The 22,040-nt window shown below is 37.5% G+C and overlaps 1 protein-coding gene across 3 annotated transcripts in view; it reads right to left on the bottom strand.

The window, feature by feature from the left end:
- Positions 1 to 22,040, bottom strand: part of DNAH5 (dynein axonemal heavy chain 5) — a 261,478-nt gene that overhangs the window by 69,228 nt on the left and 170,210 nt on the right. For all 3 annotated transcript variants that reach the window (XM_058564331.1, XM_058564333.1, XM_058564334.1), the window contains 6 exons: positions 21,735 to 21,958; positions 19,530 to 19,728; positions 17,208 to 17,380; positions 12,565 to 12,695; positions 8,628 to 8,781; positions 7,859 to 8,126 (listed from right to left, as the gene is read on the bottom strand). In XM_058564331.1, the coding sequence (XP_058420314.1) occupies positions 7,859 to 8,126; positions 8,628 to 8,781; positions 12,565 to 12,695; positions 17,208 to 17,380; positions 19,530 to 19,728; positions 21,735 to 21,958 (1,149 nt within the window). The remainder of the gene's footprint in view (positions 1 to 7,858; positions 8,127 to 8,627; positions 8,782 to 12,564; positions 12,696 to 17,207; positions 17,381 to 19,529; positions 19,729 to 21,734; positions 21,959 to 22,040) is intronic.

Below are 22,040 nucleotides of genomic sequence, written 5' to 3'. Positions count from 1 at the left end.
TGGTTTTCTCTTACAGCCAAACACATTCTTAACTGATATATTCAGAGAGCAAGCATATCTAATCTTGGCTGATCCTACATAACAAAAGTTTACCAGTTAATCCTTACAACATCCTAAGTGATGGATATTTTTATGTACATTTTACATACAAAGAAAATGAAGCATAGAGAGTTTGATTCTGGTTACAGAATTGGAATTCTAACCCAAGTATGAAAGACTTCAAAGCCTACATTACCTTGATTTAGAAATTCAAATAGAACCCATCCATGTAGAATCTTCAGAGTACTAAACAAACATTTTCCATTGAAGCCCAAAGTTCAAAAACATCTACTGGCCAATGAGCTTCATAGACAAAATATACGAATTTTTCAGGGAAATGGTAATGTGAAAAAAAACAATAATAGGCTCAAAATGGCCCCCATGACAGCAAACCAACTGTAATTAATTGCAGTTTCAACCTCTCCCAGCAATATAATCTTAATCAACCAGTCTGGCATTTTCTGGTCAGGACCAATGAGGTGATCTGTCATGTAGGCCCTCTCCATCCCCCAGAGTAATGAGAGGCAATCTATATGATAAAACCCTTGTGGTCCCTTCCCTCTCAAAGACAAGATGTCCTGGCCCAAATAATCCTTTCTTTTCTTTTGCTAATATCTCCCTTCCCCACCCTTCTTCCTATGAAAACTTTCCATTTTGTACAACCTCTCAGAGTATCTCTCTGCTTGTTAGATGAGATGCTGCCTGAGTCATGAATCGCCTAATAAAGCCAACTAGATCTTCAGATTTACTCAGTTGAATTTTGTTTTTTAACAGCGAGTAGTATTGTGGTTGGTATTACTTTCTGAGGGGTTATTGTGTGCAACTGCCTCATTTCTCTTTACGCTACATCATTAGTTGTGAGCAGCTGTAGAAGCAGCGGTGGCTAACTTATAAGACCAAAATCCTGTAGAGTATAAATCAAGCAATTTTCAAAGACAGTCATTTTATTTACATAATTAAAGTGACCTTCTTTGAAAAAAATACATATGCCATATATATGCTATTGATTTTGTTGAGACTTTTTTCCAAGTGAGGATGGCCTATTTTAATAACAAAGAGCTGATTTAAAATGGAGTCTAGAAGAACATTAATAATTATCTTTACCTTGGAGAAATCTAAATGAAGTTAATTGATTTAGTAGCGACTTTGGAATCACAGAGATTCATTAAGCAATACAAGACCACCAGAACGAAGATCATACAGATATTTAGAAAGAATTAATTCGAAACAACTCCACATAAGGCTAAAACAAAGATTTGCCAAAATAAAGACTACTAAATGACAGGAAGGACAAGGACTTTACAACATAAAACAAAGCAGATTTTTCCTTAAATGTTTCATCAAGAGATTCAGTCAGTGTAAATTCATAGATATAAAAAACTCACTTTTTTCCAAAAGCAATATAGTTATTAAAGTACTACAAAATCTAGTATTTGTGGTGTATGTGGGATAAAGGGGGGGATACTTGGCTCCTTCTGAGTATCTTTACATTAGAAAAATACTCTGAACAATAACAACGAACTATCCAAAAAAAGAAATTAAGAAAACAAGCCAATTTACATTAGCATCAGAAAGAATCAAATACTTAGGAATAAACTCAAGCAAGAAGGAAAAGACTGGTACACTGAAAACTATAAATACTAATGAAAGAAACTAAAATAGACATAAATATATGGAAATATATCACATGTTTATGGGATGGAAGAATTAATATTGTTAAAATGTCCCTACTACCCAAAGTAATCTACAGATTTAACTCAATCCCTATAAAAATTCCAATGACATATTTACAGATACAGAAAAAAAAAATCCTAAAATTTATATAGGACCGCAAAAGACCCTGAATAGCCAAAGCAATTTTGAGCAAGAACAAATCAGAATCACCTACTCATTTCCAAATCTATAACAAATCTACAGAAATCAAAACAATATGGCACCAGCATGAAAACAGACATGCAGACCAATGGAACAGAATAGACAGCCCAGAAATAAACCCACGTATATATGGTCAACTGATGTTCGACAAGGGAGCCAAGAATACTCCATGAGGAAAAGATAATCTCCTCAATCAACAGCACTGGGAAAACTGGATATCCACATGCAAAAGAATGAAATTGAACCCTTATCTTACACCATACACAGAAATCAACTCAGAACGGATTAAAGATTTAAACTTAAGACCTGAAAGGGTAAAACTCCTAGAATACAACATAGGGGAAAAGTTTTTTGACATTGGTCTTGGCAATAATTTTTTTGGATGTGACTCCAAAAGCACAAGCAACAAAAGCAAAAATAGACAAGCGAGACTACACCAAACTAAAAGCTCATGAACAGGAAAGGAAACCATCAACAGATGAACAGGCAACTTACGGAACGTGAGCAAATATTTGCAAACCTGAAAAAGAGTTAAAATCCAAACTATATAAGGAATTCCTACAACTTAATAGTAAAAAAAAAAAAAACAAGTAACCTGATTGAAATGGGAAAAAAAAATGAATAAATACTTCCCCAAAGAGGACACACAGGTGGCCAACAGGTATATGAAAATGTGCTCAACATCACTAATCATCAGGGAAATGCAAACCAAAACCGCAGTGAGATATCTCCTCACATCTGTTAGGACAGCTATTCTCAAAAAAAAACCAAAGATAACAAGTGTTGGCCAGGATGCAGAGAAATGGGAACCCTTATGCGCTACTGGTGGGAATGTAAATTGGTACAGCCACTATGGAAAACAGTATGCGGTTCCTTGAAAAATTACAAATAGAACTACCACAGGATCCAGCAATCCCACTTCTGGGTGTATATCCAAAGAAATTGTAATCAAGGTCCTAAAGAGATATCTGCACTCCCATGTTCATTGCAGCATTATTCACAATAGCCAAGACATGGAAGCAACCTAAATGTCCATCAATGGATAAACAGATATTGTTGTATATACATACAATGAAATATTATTCAGCCTTGAAAAAGAAGGAAATTCTGCCATTTGCAACAACACAGATGAACCTGGAGGACATTATGCTAAGTGAAATAATGAATATGAATAGAATGAATAGGTCTGGTGGCCAGACCAGAAAGACAAATACTACAAGATACCACTTATATGAGGAATCTAAAACAGTCAAATCATAGAACCAGAGAATAGAATGGTGGTTGCTAGGGGCTGGGAGCAGGGGGAAATGGAGAGGTATTAGTCAAAAGGTACAAAGTTTCAGTTATACAAAATGAATAAGTCCTAGAGATCTTCCGTACAGCATAGTGCCTACAGTTAACAATGCTGCATTGTATACTTAAAATTTTCCTAAGAGGGTAGATCTCATGTTAAGTGTTTTTATCGCAAAATAATCATCATAATCATCATCATTAAAGAAGTCAAGAGGAATCTTTTGGAGGTAATGGATATGTTCATGGCATAGCTTATAGTGATAGTTTCACAGATGTTTACTTATCTCCAAACTTACCAAGTTGTATACATTAAATATGTACAGCTCTTTGTATGTCATTCATATCTCAACAAAGTGGTTTAAAAAATAAAGTGCATCTTAAAGAATAAAATAAATAAATTAGAAAAATACACAATAATCTAATACTTTTATGGGAAATATTTACTGTAATCTAAATGAAATATATTCAACACAAACAAAATATTTCCTTATTGATGTGGCTGGAGATAATAATTTAATTCAGAATCAGCATCCTTAAGGCAACTTAAAAGATGGTTTTTCTAGAAATCTTGTTGCTGATTTTCTAAAAACAATAAATAACACTTAAATCCCTAAGTGTAGTAAGTACGAATACTCAAAGAGGGTATTCTTTCAAAACAACAGAAGGCAGCTTGGTATTAGGTGTAGATGTTGGTTTTCCCAAAAACATTTTATATTGACTAAAGAAAGGAGCTATGTATCATGTCTTATAATTATTTTATCCACTACTGTGACTAGCCCAGTACTAAATATTCACATAGTACGCAGGCTGTAAATACTTACTAAACTAGATTGGAGACATAATCACAAAAACTTACCGGTTATCAAAAGGTTTAAAAAGATTTAAACGTCCAGGTGCATTACGTAAAGTTTAAGTGCTATAGATATAGGATGTCCAAGAAAAGGGGAAAAAATTTAAATATCCCTAAGTGAACAAAGGAAGAGCAAAGGATGTGATGAGACTCAATTAAGCTTGGAACTTAGATAAACAAAGAAGATGAGAGAGAACATTCTTGATAAGGGGGACAATTGTGGAATCATAAGGATGATTAAAGCATGTTCAGAGAACAAACAAAAAAGAGAAGATTTGTGTTGAGTTAGAGAAGATCGTAAGTAAGTTAGAGCCATGTTATGGAAGGATGATGAATTTTGACAGACTGATTCATTCATTCAACACGATAAGTGTCAGGCACTGGTAGCTGCCAAAACCGTGAACAAAAAAGATACATAGTCCGGGGCCGGCCCGGTGGCGCAAGCGGTTAAGTGCGCGCGCTCCGCTGCGGCGGCCCGGGGTTCGCTGGTTCGGATCCGGGCGCGCACTGACGCACTGCTTGGCAAGCCATGCTGTGGCGGCGTCCCATATAAAGTGGAGGAAGATGGGCACGGATGTTAGCCCAGGGCCATCTTCCTCAGCAAAAAAAAAAAGAGGAGGATTGGCGGATGTTAGCACAGGGCTGATCGCCTCACAAAAAAAAAAAAAAAAAAAAAACTTTTAAAAAAAGATATATAGTCCTTGACCTCATGGAGTTTTTAATCTAGCAGGACAGATGTGCATTAATCAAATAAATCACACAACTAAGTATATAAATTGCAAACTGTGGTTAGTCCCAGGAAGGAAAAGGACAGAGTGCTGTGAAATGGATACAGGGAAACGGGTTTACTGGGGGAGAGGGGCATCAGCGGACAGTTTCCCTGAACAAGTGACATTCAGCTGAGCCAGCATTATCCAGGCAAAGGGAGGAAGGTGTAGGGAGGATGGGAGGAGGAGGGCATTGCACGGGAAGAAAAAGGGCATGTTCAAGATCAAGGAGAACAGAGCAGGAAGAAAATGTGACCTCAGGTGAGGCTAGGGAGGTAGGCAGAGCCAAACCTTGAAGCCCATTCTAAAGAGGTGGCCTTTTTCCAAAGAGCAATGAGAGGACATGGAAAGTTTTAACTAGAAAGCAATGTGATTGGGTTTGTGTTTTTATCACTGTTCTGTCAGCAATGTGAAATGGACGGGACACAGGTGAAAGAGGAGGAGAGATCATTAGAAAGCTATTTGGGTTTCCAGGTGAGTGACAATGATAGCGTGGCCCAGGATGTCAGTGAAAGGGAAAGAGTTGGATAGATTCCACTACTATTTAGGAGATAAAGTCGACATGACCTGATGATGGAGGAGACTTGAGAGCTGAAGGAACGAGAAGTGTAAAAGACAAAGAGCTCTTTGAATGTACGGTCTGATGGACCATGGTAAGACTTTCTGGGAGAGGGAGACCAGAGGAGAATAGTTCAGTTTTAGACATTCTGAGTTTAAGGAGCCTGTGAAACATCCATGAGAATGTGTCAAGCAGGCAGTTGAGTGCACGGATTTCAAGCCAGAGGACAGACTAGACTGGAAATAAAAACTGATGAGCCATTGTTATATAGGAGGCTGGGAATGAGCTTTCCTGGGAAGAGAATCTGGAGTGAAGAAATGAGTCTGCCTTGCCTTCCAATAAGCCTGGCTCAATAAATGGCATAAGGTTCAATAAGCATGTTCTGAATAAGTGAACAAATAGAAACAGGCATGAAGGTGAGGACACTTGCTAGAAACTGAGGACACAGAAATGAAAGTTTTCCTCTCCTCCATGTAATCTTAGCTTGAGTTGATGTGATGAGATTTAAAGGAATGGGGCAATTTGTGAGAAATTAACAAAGGAGAAAGATCAATAAGACATTTGTCTTGTAATAGAAGGGATGATTGAAATTGGGACTTGGCAGGAAAAGCTGTATATTTAAATTAAATCATCTTAATTATGGTATATTACAGTTTATCACCTGAAGGTGTTATTTTTATTATTAATAATAATACCTTACATGATATTTTACAAAGTACTTGCATACTAATTATCATAAAGTCTCGCACCACATTACAACGTTTCAGTCAACCACAGACCACTTATACAACGGTCTCATAACATTAGTACCATACAGCCTAGGTGTGTAGCAGGCTATATCATTTAGGTTTGTGGGAGTACACTCTATGAGTACACTCTTTGCACAACAACGAAATCACCTAATGATGCATTTCTTAGAACGTATCCCCATAAATAAGTGATGCATGACCATATTTCATAGTAAACTTGAATAGAGCTCTTAAATACTGTCATTTTGTGCTCTGCCTTTATATCCTACTTCAAGGAATTTTCAAGTTTTACCCTTAGTTGTATTTACATTTTAACAGAACTTAAAATTTTAAATCACTGGTTTTTTCTCTAATCTTATAAGACAAAAGAGAAAACTGTACATTGTACTTCAAATATATTAGAATATTCTGTGTTTAAAAGCCACAGATTGGGAAACCATTATCGTCATAGCAGTGGGTTGAGAACAAAACTTCCCCAGAGGGGAAGGAATTTGTTAAAAAACAGATAGATGATAGATAGATAGGTAGATACATACATACATACATAGGTAAACACATAGGTAGGTACATAGGTAGATACATAGATACATCTCTATATATCTGGGTTCTAGCCCCAATGCTGATGCTACTGGCTTCCTGAACCTCTGACAATTCCCTCAGCTTCACTCTCCCCAGTCTCTCCATCTATAAAGGACAGGAGATGGGTTAATCAGTCGTTCTCTCACTGGGTACCACAAAGCTGGGAAGGCAGATGTGGGGGTAGCAGGAGTGGGGTGAGGTGAGAGGGCAAGCCTCCAAAATCCTTCCTCCCCTCCACTTTTTACTGTAGGAGTGGGGTGAGGTGAGAGGGCAAGCCTCCAAAATCCTTCCTCCCCTCCACTTTTTACTGTTTCATCTCTTAGGGCTACCTGTAATGTTTTCCCGGGAAATAAGACTCTTCTTAATTATTATTAAAACACAATAATCAGACAAAAAGTTTGAAAGCCACTACCCTGAATCAGGATTCCCCTGAGATTCTGATACAATAGGTCAGAGGTGAGACCTGTTATATTGTTTAAATCATTCACAGATAATTTCTCACCAAAAGCTGAAAAAACGCATAAACTACATGAATGATCTCTAACATCTTCTAGACTACTTTTATGTTCAATTCATTTATAGAGTAAGAGAAGCATTAATGTTCCATAGGATGGAACATTAGACAGAAGGAAGGACTTCAGCCATAGGACACTGAAGGTTAACATCCTTTGTCAAGGATAGAAACCATCAGAGGATTGTTGGATAGTGACTTCTTTTTTGATTCTAGCACTGCAGCCACGAGAAGGAAACATCCAAGAGACATTTGGGTTTAACTACTCTGAGGCTGACCAACCTACTTAAGAAAGAACACAAATGCTATCAAAGATATTAAGACCTCAGTGCCTTCCTGTGACATCCCATAACCTGCCTGGGGATCCACCTGAGACAAAGTCTTCAGGCAGCACTGCAAAGATGAGAATCACTGCACATTAATCCGAGGGGTAACAGACTGAAGATCTCATTCTCTGACAACCACACTCTGGGAAAAAATAGCTATTAAATGAGAAAGAGCACCATCTTGCAAAAATCCTCAAACACTGGACAAAGTGACTTTTGGCTCAATCCAGTCCAGAGGTGGCAAACATCACAGAATGTAAATAAACACTGTAGACCAGAAACTCTGGCATAAAATTTCCACTACACTAACCAGCAACTAAGGCATCCTTAGGCCATCGGCTGAACCAGTCAATGGTACATCCTGAAATAAGGGCAGGGAACTTCAAAGCTCGATTTCGGAATTTCTCCCCCACCGGTGAAAAGCAGAGCACAATGTGAAGGTTCTGTCGGACCCGGCCCATGAAGTAGTCATACAAGTTCTCATTGGTTGGAGGGCGCCTGGGATATTCTTTTTTCATGCCGGATATGAGATCACTACTAATTTCATCAATTTCATCACGAGCAAATAGGTTGGAGACCTGAAAAAGAAGTGCAGACATTCAAATTCAGAACAGGCATATGAAAATAGATCGAAATATATAGCTCAATATGTTAGCATAATGTCTTTCCTCCATTTGTGCTCTCAACCTCACCTTTACAAAATTAACCAAAGGTCTTCAAGATGAAATATACCACATTTTAAAATACATAGACAATTCTATTATTAGGTGCAAAGCCATAGCCCTCTAAGGAGGTAAATGGACATATCAATAATCCAATTAGCTTTCCTTGTAATCTCCCTCTTCTGTTTTTTCATTCGTCACTTGGAAGAGTCATTGACATTTTAAATGCATAGCTCCACATTTTGACTGGAAGTTTTACTCTCCAAAAACCTGATAGAAAAAGCCATTCTTCATACTGATCACCTAATCCCCAATAATAGCACTTACTCAAAACTCTAATGCAAGGAAATACAGACAGCTCTAAAGCTGGAGGGAAACTGAAGAGACAAAACACATGAAGAATAAACGAGTTCCTACCTCCCCTGATGATAAAACATTGTTCATATATTCCAAAAATGACTCATCCTTAATCTCATTGTCCGTGAAAATAAACGTGATTCCTTTGCCTTGCTGACCGGCTGTTCTATACAAAATCTTCAGGTCTTCCATCAGATTTGATGTGTTGTAGGATCTAAAGAAATACTGTGTCATTAACCAAAACTATTCTGATGAGAAGGATAGATCCTTATAACGATGCTTTATTCCATTTGGTTAACCAAAAAAATGCTGATATTGTTTCATCAGATAGGTATTTTATTGTATGTGAATGTTACTCATTCACTATATTTACTTATGAAGATGAAACTGATTTTTTTTTTTATTTCTTTCCGTTTCTAATAGCTATTCCTTTGGGAGGAAGAGAAGTGCACCATCTTAGTAAAGTTCTGAGTACTTTGCTGTTCACTAAAGCCAAAAACTATTTTTTTATTGAGCTATAATTGACATATAACATTATATTAGTTTTAGGCGTACAACATAATGATTCAATACTTCTACATACCATGAAATGATCACCACAGTAAGTCTAGTTAACATCAAGTTAAGTAGTATTTACTTGCAAAGATAATATCGATTTTTAAAACTCTACATTTTATGAAACACTATAATAATTTTTTTCTACACACAAAAAATCTAGAGTGAAAAGTCAACGTGAAACAAAAATATAATTTTTACCACAACTAAATGTCATCTGAATGTGTATATGTTTCATTTTGAAAATATTTGTCAGTAATGATAATAGAAAAGTCAAATTGGAAAATTTCCTAAGCACCCATCTGCAATAATATTTTAGAAGATACTTTATAAATTAAATGAAACTAAACTAAATCATGTCAAGCCTTTATTATACAGGGTGAAGGAGATGCCCTATTAGAAATGGTGCCCTCCTCATCCCCCAACATAATTATTTCCATTGCATCTTTGGATTCCACATGAAAGGGTTTGCTGAGCAATCAGTACACTGTAGTAGAATAGCTAGAAACATTAGGAGATATCCCATTTTAAACCTTCTTGCACTGTCAAAAGCAATCCTTCAGTGGAAGTCAGCTTGCAATCATGAAATGTTAGAGAGGTGCCAACATAGGGTAGCCCATTACTGCCAAAAGTGAAAATAAAGATATTCCCCTCCTGGAGACTCAGACTTACTAAATTACTATTGAATCTTGTGTCATTAAATAAACTCAGAGTTTAGAGCACAAGAGCAAACGGCCTTCTGATTTTTTAAAAGCTACTAAATATTTAACTTCTGTACTTTGTGCTTTTTTTAACATAAAACCTAAACCCTAGAACCAGAAATACCACTACTATGCATCAATATTTTAGGAAGACTTCTAGAGAAGTGAGATCTGAGAAATTAGAAAAGAATTTTAAAGATACAGTCCCCCTTAAAAAAAATAAAGACAAAGGAAAATATCTCACCCTAGCTTCCGGGGATAGGGGAAAAACTTTCAGCCCAGTGCCCTGGGGCCCTAGTCCCCTGGATCAAGGGCCCCGCTGCCTCAAATAATACGACCTGAGTTATCTAACAAATGACTTTGCTTCCCAAACATGAGGCTCTTGCTTCCTGAGCCTTGGCCACACGGCTGTGCAAAGGCTTACACAGTAGAATAGTCTCCCGAAGGCGATGAGAAGGCAAGGAGGCCTTGACCCTCCTTTTCATCAGTAATGGAGCACTCCCAGTGGGACATGCAGAGGAATTAATTTATCACAGAGAGAGGAGTCATGTTTTCACTGAGGCAGTGTGGTGCAGCAAAAGTCAAGCCAGACCAGAAACCAGAAATATCGTGATCAATTCCCAGGTAGATCTGGGATTTCAGACGAGTCACAGCCTCTCTGAGTCTCAACTGTAAGACAGGCTAATGTTACGTGCCCAGCTAACCCACAAAGTTCTTTTAAAGACAAAACTAGCTTGTGCATCTAAAAGTGCTTTGAAAACTTAAGGTTTTACACAAATATTAGGAACAAAAATCTCAGAGTCCAACCCCTTTCCTGTATAGGTTATTTTTTATCTAACTCTGCTTCTATCCACAAACTAGAAGAATTATACACAAGGTATTTATTGGATTTATTCTCCAAGCAGAACCCTATAATTCAGACCAAATAAAAAGTGTAACGATAGCAACTTGAATACCTGGATCTCTAAACCCAACGTTTAATAATTTTCAACCTTCGTCCTAGCAGGTGACTAGGGACCCCCATGAATGAGACAGATCAGCTGAATGTTTTACCCTCCTGGGCCAAGACAAAGCTCTATATCAATGCCCAGGAGGCAAGACTTCCTGCTCCCATACCTAGAAATTAACCTCTAATAATTATCAGCCCAACTAAACTTCCCCAACCGGCCTCCTGCTTCTCATCTTCTCTTGGTTAATCCTGAAAATCAGTTTAGCCTCTCTGAATCACCCCTGCTTATCTTTTCATGTTGACTTTTCACTTCTTAATTCTCCCTGCACTACACACATCTATCCCAAGGGCATCTCTTCGGGGGTTCCCTATTTGGATAAGTAGCAGCACTGTCTATCTGGTTTCCCAAGCCAGAACCAGTATGTACCAAGTCCAAAAGCCCCAACTTCCTAACCATCTCTTGAATCTGTCCTCATTTCTCCATTCTCACTGCTCCCACTCAGGACACCATCATCTCTTGCCTAGACCCCTGAGACAGGCTTATAACTATTCCAGGCCAGCTCCTTCCATCCATTTTCTGTCCATGCAAATCTGACATGCCCTCCCTAGTGGTAACTCATTAAAGGTTTCCTATTGCTCTAGGATGAAGTCCAAACTCCTTGTCACACCTTCTAAGGTCTCCATTTCCCTTCCTTTCCTACTTTCTACCTTCCGCTGTACACCTAGCCATATTTAACTTCTTCCACAGCCTCAAGTATGACTTCCTATGTGCTGATCCTTTTGCCTGGAACATTCTTTACCACTCCTCTTCTCTGAGATAATTCCTACTCATATTCAGGTCTCAGAGCAAAACATCTTTTGCTCCAGGAATCTTTTTTCTGACCTTCCCCTAGCCTACGTTAGGAGTCCCTCCCTCATGTTTCAACAGAATCCGGCCTGCATTTATTTCCTTATCATAGATATCATAGATAGCACTTACGTATCCCACCTTACTGAATGAGGTGCTCAGTTGTCTGTCCCTTTTGAATTACTATAAACTCCATGATGACAGGGGCAGGTTTACCTTGCTTACCACGTATTCTCCAGCACCTAGTCAGTGACTGATACATAGTTGGTGTTCAATAAATATTTTTAAATGTATGAATGAGTAAATCAATATAAATTTTTCATCTATTTTTCCAGTTTATTAACATTCTTGAAATCTGAATTAACACTTAGTAGGGATAAATTTCTTCTGAAATCTATCAAAAGGAATACACATAACACTCATATCACACATAACATAAAAACAGTGAGGAAGTTCTTCATTGCAATGAGAGGCTGAAATGTTTCAAAAGCAAATTGTTAATGTGCAACTTTCATGGTCTATGACAGAGGTTGAAAGGGGAAGATGATAAGTCAACATTAAAGAATAAAAACTATTATGATTCTTCATGTATAAGAAAATTGCATCGTTAACTTCAGGTGGTCTCTGAGAACCTTTTATCAAAATCCATTTCAGGGGGCCAGCCTGGTGGCATAGTGATTCAGTTTGCACGCTCCTCTTTGGTAGCCCAGGGTTCACAGGTTTGGATCTCGAGTGTGGACCTATGCACCGCTTATCAAGCCATGTTGTGGCAATATCCCACATATAAAGTAGAGGAAGGTGGGCACGGATGTTAGCCCAGGGCCAATCTTCCTCAGCAGAAAGAGGAGGACTGGCAACAGATGTTAGCTCAGGGCTAATATTCCTCACCAAAAAAAATAAATGAATAAATTCCACTTCAGGTTAATTAAAGTGAAAGCTTGTTACCTTGTCAGAGTGATCTGGAAGGAAGTATAGCCAGCAATGAATGAAGCCAACCTTGTCAGGCTCTGCTTTCCTGATCCTCCCACTCCCACCAGGAGGGCATTTCCCCGGGGAGTACGAATGACCCGTGAGATCTAGAATATGGAATAGAAAAAGCATATATCATTCAACATGTAAATAGTCCATTTTTTCCTATTTACTCAATATGAGCATTTTGTAACACGTAGGTGTCCAGAATCAGAATGGAAAGATATACTGGTTGGACAAATGGAAGCATTTCTGAAATCGAACAGTGTTTGGAAGCACTGGACAGGATGGGGAGTGTGGGCTGTGTCTTTAGGAAACCAGGAGAAGACCAGTACAGAAAAGTCAGCAGACAGCCCAGACTGAGGCTTGCTCTGGGTTTCCAAGAAGAGAAATAAAGTAGACTGTAAGGTTTCCTTTTAGTCTGCCCAACTAATGCAGGAGGATAGGAAAGAGAGCAGAAATTTCAAAACAACGTATCCTAAGAATATACAACACGCAGTTGATTAGAATATCCTCCACATTTGAAAAAGGACAGAGAGTTTAAACTGAAGTGAAGAAAATTCCCAAAATATGGCATAGATGAAGGAATTTTTTTTAAAAAAAAAAAAAGATAAGCATAAACACCCTCCTAATATCCTAATATTTGGTCAAGAGAGTGATAACTAAGGTATCTACCAAGAAGTGATTATGGGTGGACCTGAAGTCCACTCTGTGCCAGTCAGTAGCCCCAGATCATTCCAAGTCCTCCTTGTTGACAGAATTCCGTGTTTCTTGGCTTTTATTGGTATTGAATGAACTTCTTATACCATCAGGCCTCCAACCCCACCTAGAGGGGATTCAGTGCAAAATTCTCCTTGATGCATTCTTCATCTTATGTGATAACTATTTATCTTTCCCTCCTAACTGCAGTTTAAGCCTGGGGTATTGCTGTAATACCCACTTTTCTCTATTACAGAGATAGATGATAGAGATAGAGACAGATGATAGAGAGTGGGATGGGGGCTGAGAAGGGGTCACTTCTCTGTGGCTGGGGAAGCTTCCTGGGGTAACCTGGGCTCTGCACTTTGCCAAGTTTTTGTTAAACATCTTTTCTCAGGATTCCTTCCACTGGCAGAGGCTATGCTCTGCTCCTTTTGGGACTACTCTTTATTTTTAAATTATTTCCCCCAACTTAGTGTGATCCCAGGAAATGGAGACCATTTTCCTGTCTCTGCTGTGGACCTGAGAATCTGTGGGATAGGCAGGTGATAGACCCCTCTCTTCCAGCCTCTTGCTCACCCTTTCTCCATGTGATTCTCTCCAAAGTTGTTGTAGGCAGGGGAGGAGGGGTACTGGCAAGAACTCTTAGGATTTTGCCAATGTCTATTCATATTCTTTCCCAAGTATTACTTCAAGAGGCACAGATAATGCAAGTAAGGAGCAACCGCAGGCCATACTAGAACCTTCTGTGTCTTTCCTTGGTTAACATATGGCTTTTGTCATAACCATTTCCTTTTGTTGATGGGACTGAATATATTAAGGGTTTAAATAATTGTTGTTAATTAGGTACTGGGAACCTTCACCCCAACGTCTCTTCCTGTAACTGAGTCTAGGTCTTAATAAAAATATTTTCCATTCCAGTTATTAGCACATGGTAAATTCTTAAAACCTATTTGTCAAATTAACATATACAGGAACAAATAAATAGAAGGCTTTAAAAGCAGACTCAAAAAACTCATAATTTAGTTAAAAACAGAAATTATAGGAGAAAACACAGTCGGGTGAGACCTTCAAATGGGGCTATTTTGTCCTATTATACACAGACGGTGAGATAGAGATATTCATTTTTTAATTCAAATATTAATTTTTTAATTAAACATTTAGCAAATATTTTAAAAATTCAGAATGCCCACCCTTCCCTGCAGGTGCTCCACTCTAGCAGGGGAGAGAGCCCTGGTGGATGCAGGGACAGAAAAGAAAGACGGCAGTAAGAGGAAAGGATGTAAAGGAAAAAACACTGCTTGATGGAGGCAAGGCTTAGGTGTGGAGCTAGAATTTGATCTGGATCTGGAAAGATGACTAGAATTGATCATACAAAGAAGGTGTCATGCCGGGTAGGAGTTGGGCTACATTTTAAGAAGAGGGAATGGGAGGCACAAAGTCTCAGAGTCAGCAAAAGGCTTGAGGTGTCCCCATGGTGGGGGGGACTTCAGTACCAGGTACGGAAATACCAGGAAATGAGGTAGCAAAGGGCTGTTTAGGGCCATATTGGGCACTTGGTTAAATTCCAAACCTATTTATCAAGCATCTCAAATGTGTCTGTCTCAGCAGAACTCCATCCTGTGAACACTGAGGTGAATAAATTGGGTGCCCACCCTCGCAGAGCTTACTGTCCAGTAGGGAAGAAAAACACACAGAGAGAGAAATTCTACACAAAGCAGCATCTGCTGGGAATGCAGTATTGGTGAGGTGCTCTGGAACCAGGATGTGTTTAATCATAAGCAGCTGCTTTTTCTGGATTACACGCCAAGCAGAGCCTGACTCACAAGCAGTAGAGTGGTAGGAAGGGGCTAGATTGTGAAAAACCACACATGCCATGGTCTGAACTTTAACCAAAGAGGCAAAAGAGATATCACAGAGATATTCTCCATTTTGAAAGAAAATGGTTATTTGAATTAAGAAAGGAACTAAGAAATATGTGTGGTCTCATATCACATCCTGTTTTGCTGCAGTTTTCATCTTCAATTCTGTCTCTTGGCTTCTTTCATGTCTTATAACTAGGTCACATATTTCAAGGCTCACACTCACACAACACAGAGTTTGGATGTACTGTACACAGAAAACAAGAGTGTAGAAGAGAGGGTTGGCCTAGAAGACAGTAAGGAGTGTAGTATTTTAGCTCATAAACTCCAGTCACAGATTCTCTTGCCAATCCTACAGCAGACACACTAGAGGCTAAGAATGAGGGAAAACACAGTCAAAGAGCCTGTGCTGAGGCATGCATGTCTCAAACGTCACATCCAGACAAAGTGAAGAAATGCTCATCGCTCATCATCTGTGCTGTGAAACAGGGAAAAAAGACAGTTGTAGCAAACTTCCTCAAGCACAAGACTAACACAAATAAACTCATCTTCAATTTGAACCATTATTAAATCCCAGGCTGATCAGATTTTGTCTCCAATAGACACCTAGTCATGAAGTTGCCTTTGGTATTATTTATTTAGAAAATATGTTTTCTTTTTTTTCTTCTTCCTTTTAATGATTAAATATAACAGAATGTCTATTCTTCCTGAAACACTTAACCCTTAATCAACTATAAATTAGGAGCTAATTTCAAAATGTTATTTATATTTGGCTTTGGAAGAACATTTGCGCTCATAATTTAGTATGTACATCTCAGGTTCTGGAGAATTCAGAGTGTCCAAGCTAATTGCCCTCATACTGGGGAGACCCAACCTCAGAACAAACTCTCTGCCTTCCTCCCTCCCAGACTTACTCCAGCCTCGCAGAAATGCCTGTCTCCCACTCTTCTATTTTCAGAGGGAGGGTTCATGAGATAACTTCTAAAACCCTACCCATTGCTAAGATTCAGTAATTATTAGAGGTGACAATTTGTAATTATGAGATCGTTCCTCATGGTTAAACCTAAGTAATGGAAGACAGCCTCAAACTGTCTTCTTTTTAACTAAAAGGATGTAGTCTGAAAAAGTAGCTGACATTAACAAAGTGAGAATATCAACAACAGATTTTAAAGGGCACTATCTTCCACTACAGATAAATTAGGTCACATAAATTAGCCAGTAAATAATATATTTTACTTCCAACCTTTGAAGATCAACTGTCCTATGAATGGATACTGCAATGACTTATAGGACAGAGTAGAGAGAAAACTGTACTTCCCTGGTGGATTTCATTCTACCAGAATTTTCATCCAGCTCAAAGTCAATTGTTTATGCACTATTTTTAATCATTATTTCTAACTGTGGTAAAATACATATAATATGAAATTTACCACCTTAACCATTTTTAAGTGTATAGTTCAATGGCATTAAGTATATTCACATTGTTGTGCAACCACCACCACCATGCATCTCCAAAACTATTTTCAAAAATGAACCTCTGTACCATTAACACTACCCATTCTCCCTCCCTGCCAGCCCCGGGCAACCACCTTTCTACTTTCTATCTCTATGAATTTGACTACTCTAGGGATCTCACATGAGTGAGGTATTTGTCTTTTGGTGACTGGCTTATTTCACTTAGCATATCTTCAAAGTTTATGCACTATTTTTACATAGTTATCCTTTGCATGATACAAAAAATAAGCAGACTTTTTTTGCCTCTGCTTTGAACTCAGATGTCAACCATATTCGCGCTATGTAGGGAAAACACTGAGCTGGAAGCTGTATAGTGACACTGAATAAAATTATCATATCACACATTTGAAGTACACACGCTCTGATTTTAAGCCTATAGGTGTGACATGTTGCATTCAATTTAGAAATTAAATTGAAATAGAGCATTGCACTTATTTTTAAACTGAATATTCTCCTAGGAGATGAAAATGAAAGAAGAGGGAAAAAATTTTAAAGCCAAGCATCCATCACTTTGGGGAGGCGCTACTGGGCGTGGCCACTGACCTTGACTAAGTGAACCATTGCATCCACGAAGAACACCAAATCCATGCCAGCGCCACGGACGTTCTCATTATAGAGCTGCAGGAACATATTCAAACGCTCCTTTAGGTGATCAAAAGATTCAACTGGTTCATAAATTTTGGGCATTTCAGCATCAGCCTCCTCAGATGTTTCACCTGGGGTGGAGGAAGAATAATCAATTAAGTTTCTTCAAATCGCTGGACTTTACTACTTTCTTCAACCCAAATTAACACACTCAGCTCTACAATTGAACACTGAATAATATCAATTTTCATCCAATTTTGTATCATGTATTTTTAGAAAAGAAAAGAAAGCAAATAACAGCAAAAGCATTAGAATTTTTGAGATCATATGCAGTCTTAGTTCTTTCCTGTCTAGAAAGGGCCAATTTCAAATATTATATGCATTGAATTTAATTTGAATCCATAATTGAACGTCGGCATTTCAAGGTCCCTCCCAGAAATATTTGCTTAATGGTCAAAATGAAGATCAAAAAAGCAGGGATTTAATGTCAAAATCAGCAAGACAAGGCAAGAATTAAATGATTTTTTAATAAGAATAAAAAGAAAAAGGTCATTGGATTTGCTCAGGAAGTTTTTATGATTTAGGAATTTCAGGTTAGTGGTGAGGATAGAAGTAAATTTGAGGGAATGGACGTGGAGGGTTGAGAGAAAATAGAAAAATGATTTCCTAAATAAATAAACATATTGAATTATTTCACTGGGAAAAGTATTTAAATCAATATAGTTTTTAAAATTTAGAAACACATAACATACTAGCTTAACACTTTCCCAACTTCCACTATAAAGCATAATACCAAAGAAAAAGCTAATCTAGGCATATGTATGTTCATGATCAGTTAACACTAGTAATAGGAAAAAAAGTGACAGAGTTGAATATACTAATAACAACTTAGAAATTCACTGGGTACTAGAAAAGTGAGTGGATCTTCCAATTCTAACGGTACATACTTATTTTCAATTGACCCTGTCCTAACATAATAGTATATTAACCTTTGTATGACAAAGCAAGGAAATTGATTTAACATAATCATTAAGACTGGCCTATTTGCAAAGCTCTCACTAATCGAATTTCAGTAGTCACTTCACTGTTTCATAAATGTTCAACTCAAGCTTTGAAAAATAAAGTGCTTTGAAGTTACAAAAGGTTAAGTGTTTGCCTCCCAACACCCCCTGCCCCAAAATACAGCAGTTGTGCTTTGCTCCACGAAAACCATAACCTAATTATGCATCCTTCTGAATAAGAGGAAATAAAATATATAAATCCTAATTATCCTGTAAATGCTTTTACCTTTATAGGATTTTTGTATGTGTGTGACCTGATTTAAAATAAAATGTGTCAGCTTCTTTCTGGGGAAGGATCCTTCCAAGTGCATAGCCAGCAATAAATCTCCTTTTGCAATTGTCACTCAGAAACTGGATAGATCACACATATACTTATCAAATCTAATAAGGGGCTGCCTGGTCATTTTCAATCATTTAGACAATATAAATAGCATATGTTTAAACATGCCTTTTTAAATATGGAAGTTGACTTAAAATTCATCCTCAGTATTAGAAGAGGTAATCAAATGACAGAAAAATATTCTACTTAACTCAGTTATTTCTGAGGGGAAAAAAATAATTGGAGTACCGCTTCTTTTCACAAGAAAAGTAATATATATCTCAATTTTTCATGGAACCATAACTACAAAGACTTGCCTCCACATCATTTATCTCTTTCCAATTGTATTCAATGGCCCTTTCAGATAATTTGAGATTTTTCTTTTTATTTTCAACACTCAGGGTGGCCCAAATAATAATTATCATTATTTTTGCTACCTTTCATTCAGCAGTGACTATGAGTCACAGACTGCCCAAGCCATTCTACAGATAACGTTTCATTTATTCCCCACACGACCCCATGATGGATATATTAACATTTCCAATTTTTATAAATGAGGAGCATGAGGTTCAAGAAAATTCAAAGACTTGCTCAGCTAATGTGTGGTAACTCTCTTCCTCAAATCTACCTCTGTGTGACAGCTGTAAGTCCTGTGCACTTTCTTCTATCTCATCCTGCCTCCCAACTCTACCTTAATATCCAAGATTGACATGCATAAAAAGTAATCTTTGAACGCCATGAGTATGCACTTATCCACTCATTCCATATTTATTGAGCACCTGCTAGGTCCCAGGCTTGTTTTAGTAAAGTTTACTAGACAGAAATTCAACATCTCTAAACTGAACCTTCTGTCTTCAGACAACCCTTTGGGGAATTTCAAATTCTATTTCAATCATTTACCTGTAGCTTCTGGCGCATCCCTCAAGAAATCCACAAAATAAGTGTCAACTCCACAATCCACCAAGAGTTTTTTCTCTTCACCAAACTCCTCCTCCACCAAATTTACTAAAGCCTTATCAAACCAGGTCACATCATCAGACATCGTGAAACGATCAGCTATAACCCGTTTACACTCATGCTTCCACAGCCTTAACAGGTCCTGTTGAAAGCATAATTCACGTGCATTATGATTTCCTATTTGCCATAATTGGGAATTCAAGTTGACGATATTGTACAGCACCATCCTTCCTGATTTAAGATGCTACATTTTAAAAAGTGAAGGTTGCAATATACCTAACTTCATTTCAAATTGGTCTCAATCAAGTACATTAAATAGAAAGTAGTGTCTATTCATTTCCGGTCTTTAAATTAAAATGAAAACATCCCTAGAGAAAATCTAAAATCACTCTGATCAACCAAGAAACTAATATTCTAAATAAAAGTCTTAAATTTGTGACAAATTAGTCTGTTTGGATAAGACACCTACATTCATGCGACCAGAGCATAATATAAAATGCAGTATGTAAACCACTTCCATGTATACAACTGAGATTTTGCAAAGGTATATTTACTCAACACAATGTGAAGAAAATTTGTGGCAAAAATCTGGATTATCTGAACAAAGTAATCACCTAGTCTAGATAATCCAGGCCCAAAGTTTCTGGAAGTTGAGGAAATTAAGTACCCAATACACCTATTCCTATAGCAAGAATAACAAATGTTTATCTAAGCTCAATATTTGATCAGAAAGACTGGTGGAAATTTCTTAACTTGGTAACATTTTACAAGTTAGAAGATTTTTAAGCCATTATGTTACTAATGATAAAATGTTATTTGGCCAGAATATAAAAGAAGTTTAGTAAAATATATTCAATGATTCAGTTAAGACACAAGCTCATGATAACACCAATTGCTGGAACTGTTCATGCTGATTTAAAATAAGCACCAAAAACTGGCTACTCAAAAAGTCATATTAGAGAACTGCATTCACAGTGCCATTAATTGGCAATAACTTTGAGGAAAAAAATCATATTAAAATGTTCACTGCTGCTAAAACGATTCTCAATTCTCTGTAACAAGGAGAGTGAGTTTTCTACAAAATGCCTTGTCCTCAAGAGTCAGCCAGTGGGGTTACCTACTTTGTGAGCATCAGGGGCACTTAACGTGCCTAGTGACAGTTTGGTCAATATCTCAATTGTCTCTGTGTGTTTATGTGGAGAAGTCTCCTAAAACCCAACTGCTTAACTACCTCCTTGGTTCCATAAAAGGCTGAAAGAGAGCATACAGGCCATGCTTTGGAAAACAAGACATACTGGATTTTTACATAAGGTTCCTAGTTCAAAGGGAATTCTTATAATGCTAGGAACTGTTATAGTCAAGGATATGTACAAATGCTCGTTTTTCTGTCAAATGAAATTTCTACTCTTCTGTCTCTTTTCAATTTACCAATATACGTAATTCTTTTAGTGCATCTAGTTACAGGAAAAGGAAAGATCATGGATGATTAACAACAAAATGATTTCTTCAATTTTGAACGTTTAAAGATAATTACTTTTTTTAAGTTAAAATGTCAAGTTTAAAATATGAAGACTATTACATAATAAAATCAATAGTGATGCTTTCCAAAATTTCGTATACAAAAAATATCTTATGATGGGAAAATAAAATCGTTTCCTTTATTCTATTCATTAGAAAATAATTGTGGGCCGGCCGGCCCCGTGGCTTAGCGGTTAAGTGAGTGCGCTCCGCTGCTGGCAGCCCGGGTTCGGATCCCGGGCGCGCACCGACACACCACTTCTCCAGCCATGCTGAGGCCACGACCCACATACAGCAACTAGAAGGATGTGCAGCTATGACACACAACTATCTACTGGGGCTTTGGGGGGAAAAATAAATAAATAAATAAAATTAAAAAAAAAAAAAGAAAATAATTGTATATACTATTTCCTTAAACATAAACTTAATTTAATTGGAATTTTTTTAAAAAAACTTTCTGACATACCTTTCTCTTTTTTATGTTAGTTGAAAAGCAGCAAAGAAAAGGATATCCATGCTAAAATATCCTAAAATATTTTCATAATTCCACTAAAAATTACATTACAAAGAACATTTAGGGTGTAAAATAAATACCAATGTCATGGTTTTCCCCTCTTATGTATCACTTACATCTGGTTCCTTGATAACCTCTGAAGTAGTGTTCAGCATTCCCTGCCAGATCCTAGAAAGATCTCGAAGGTTAAATACATAATGGAATTTTGCAGGGGTAGGGAGCATTTTAGTCTTAGTCATCTGCCATAGTCGGCGGGTCAGGGGCACCAATTTCGTCACTGACTCTCTTACTTCTTCTGAGAAACCCCTTTGGGTACAGTAGTAGCCTATCCCAATCACACCTGAAAAGGGAAAAAAAGTCATAACATTTAACTGGTGGGTCAAATCAACTAAGTTAAAATGAAAAACGTTATAAAGTAAAGT

This window comes from Diceros bicornis, chromosome 20 (genome assembly GCF_020826845.1).
Source record: "Diceros bicornis minor isolate mBicDic1 chromosome 20, mDicBic1.mat.cur, whole genome shotgun sequence".
Lineage (NCBI taxonomy): Eukaryota > Metazoa > Chordata > Mammalia > Perissodactyla > Rhinocerotidae > Diceros > Diceros bicornis.
This window is presented reverse-complemented; position numbering and strand designations above follow the sequence as displayed.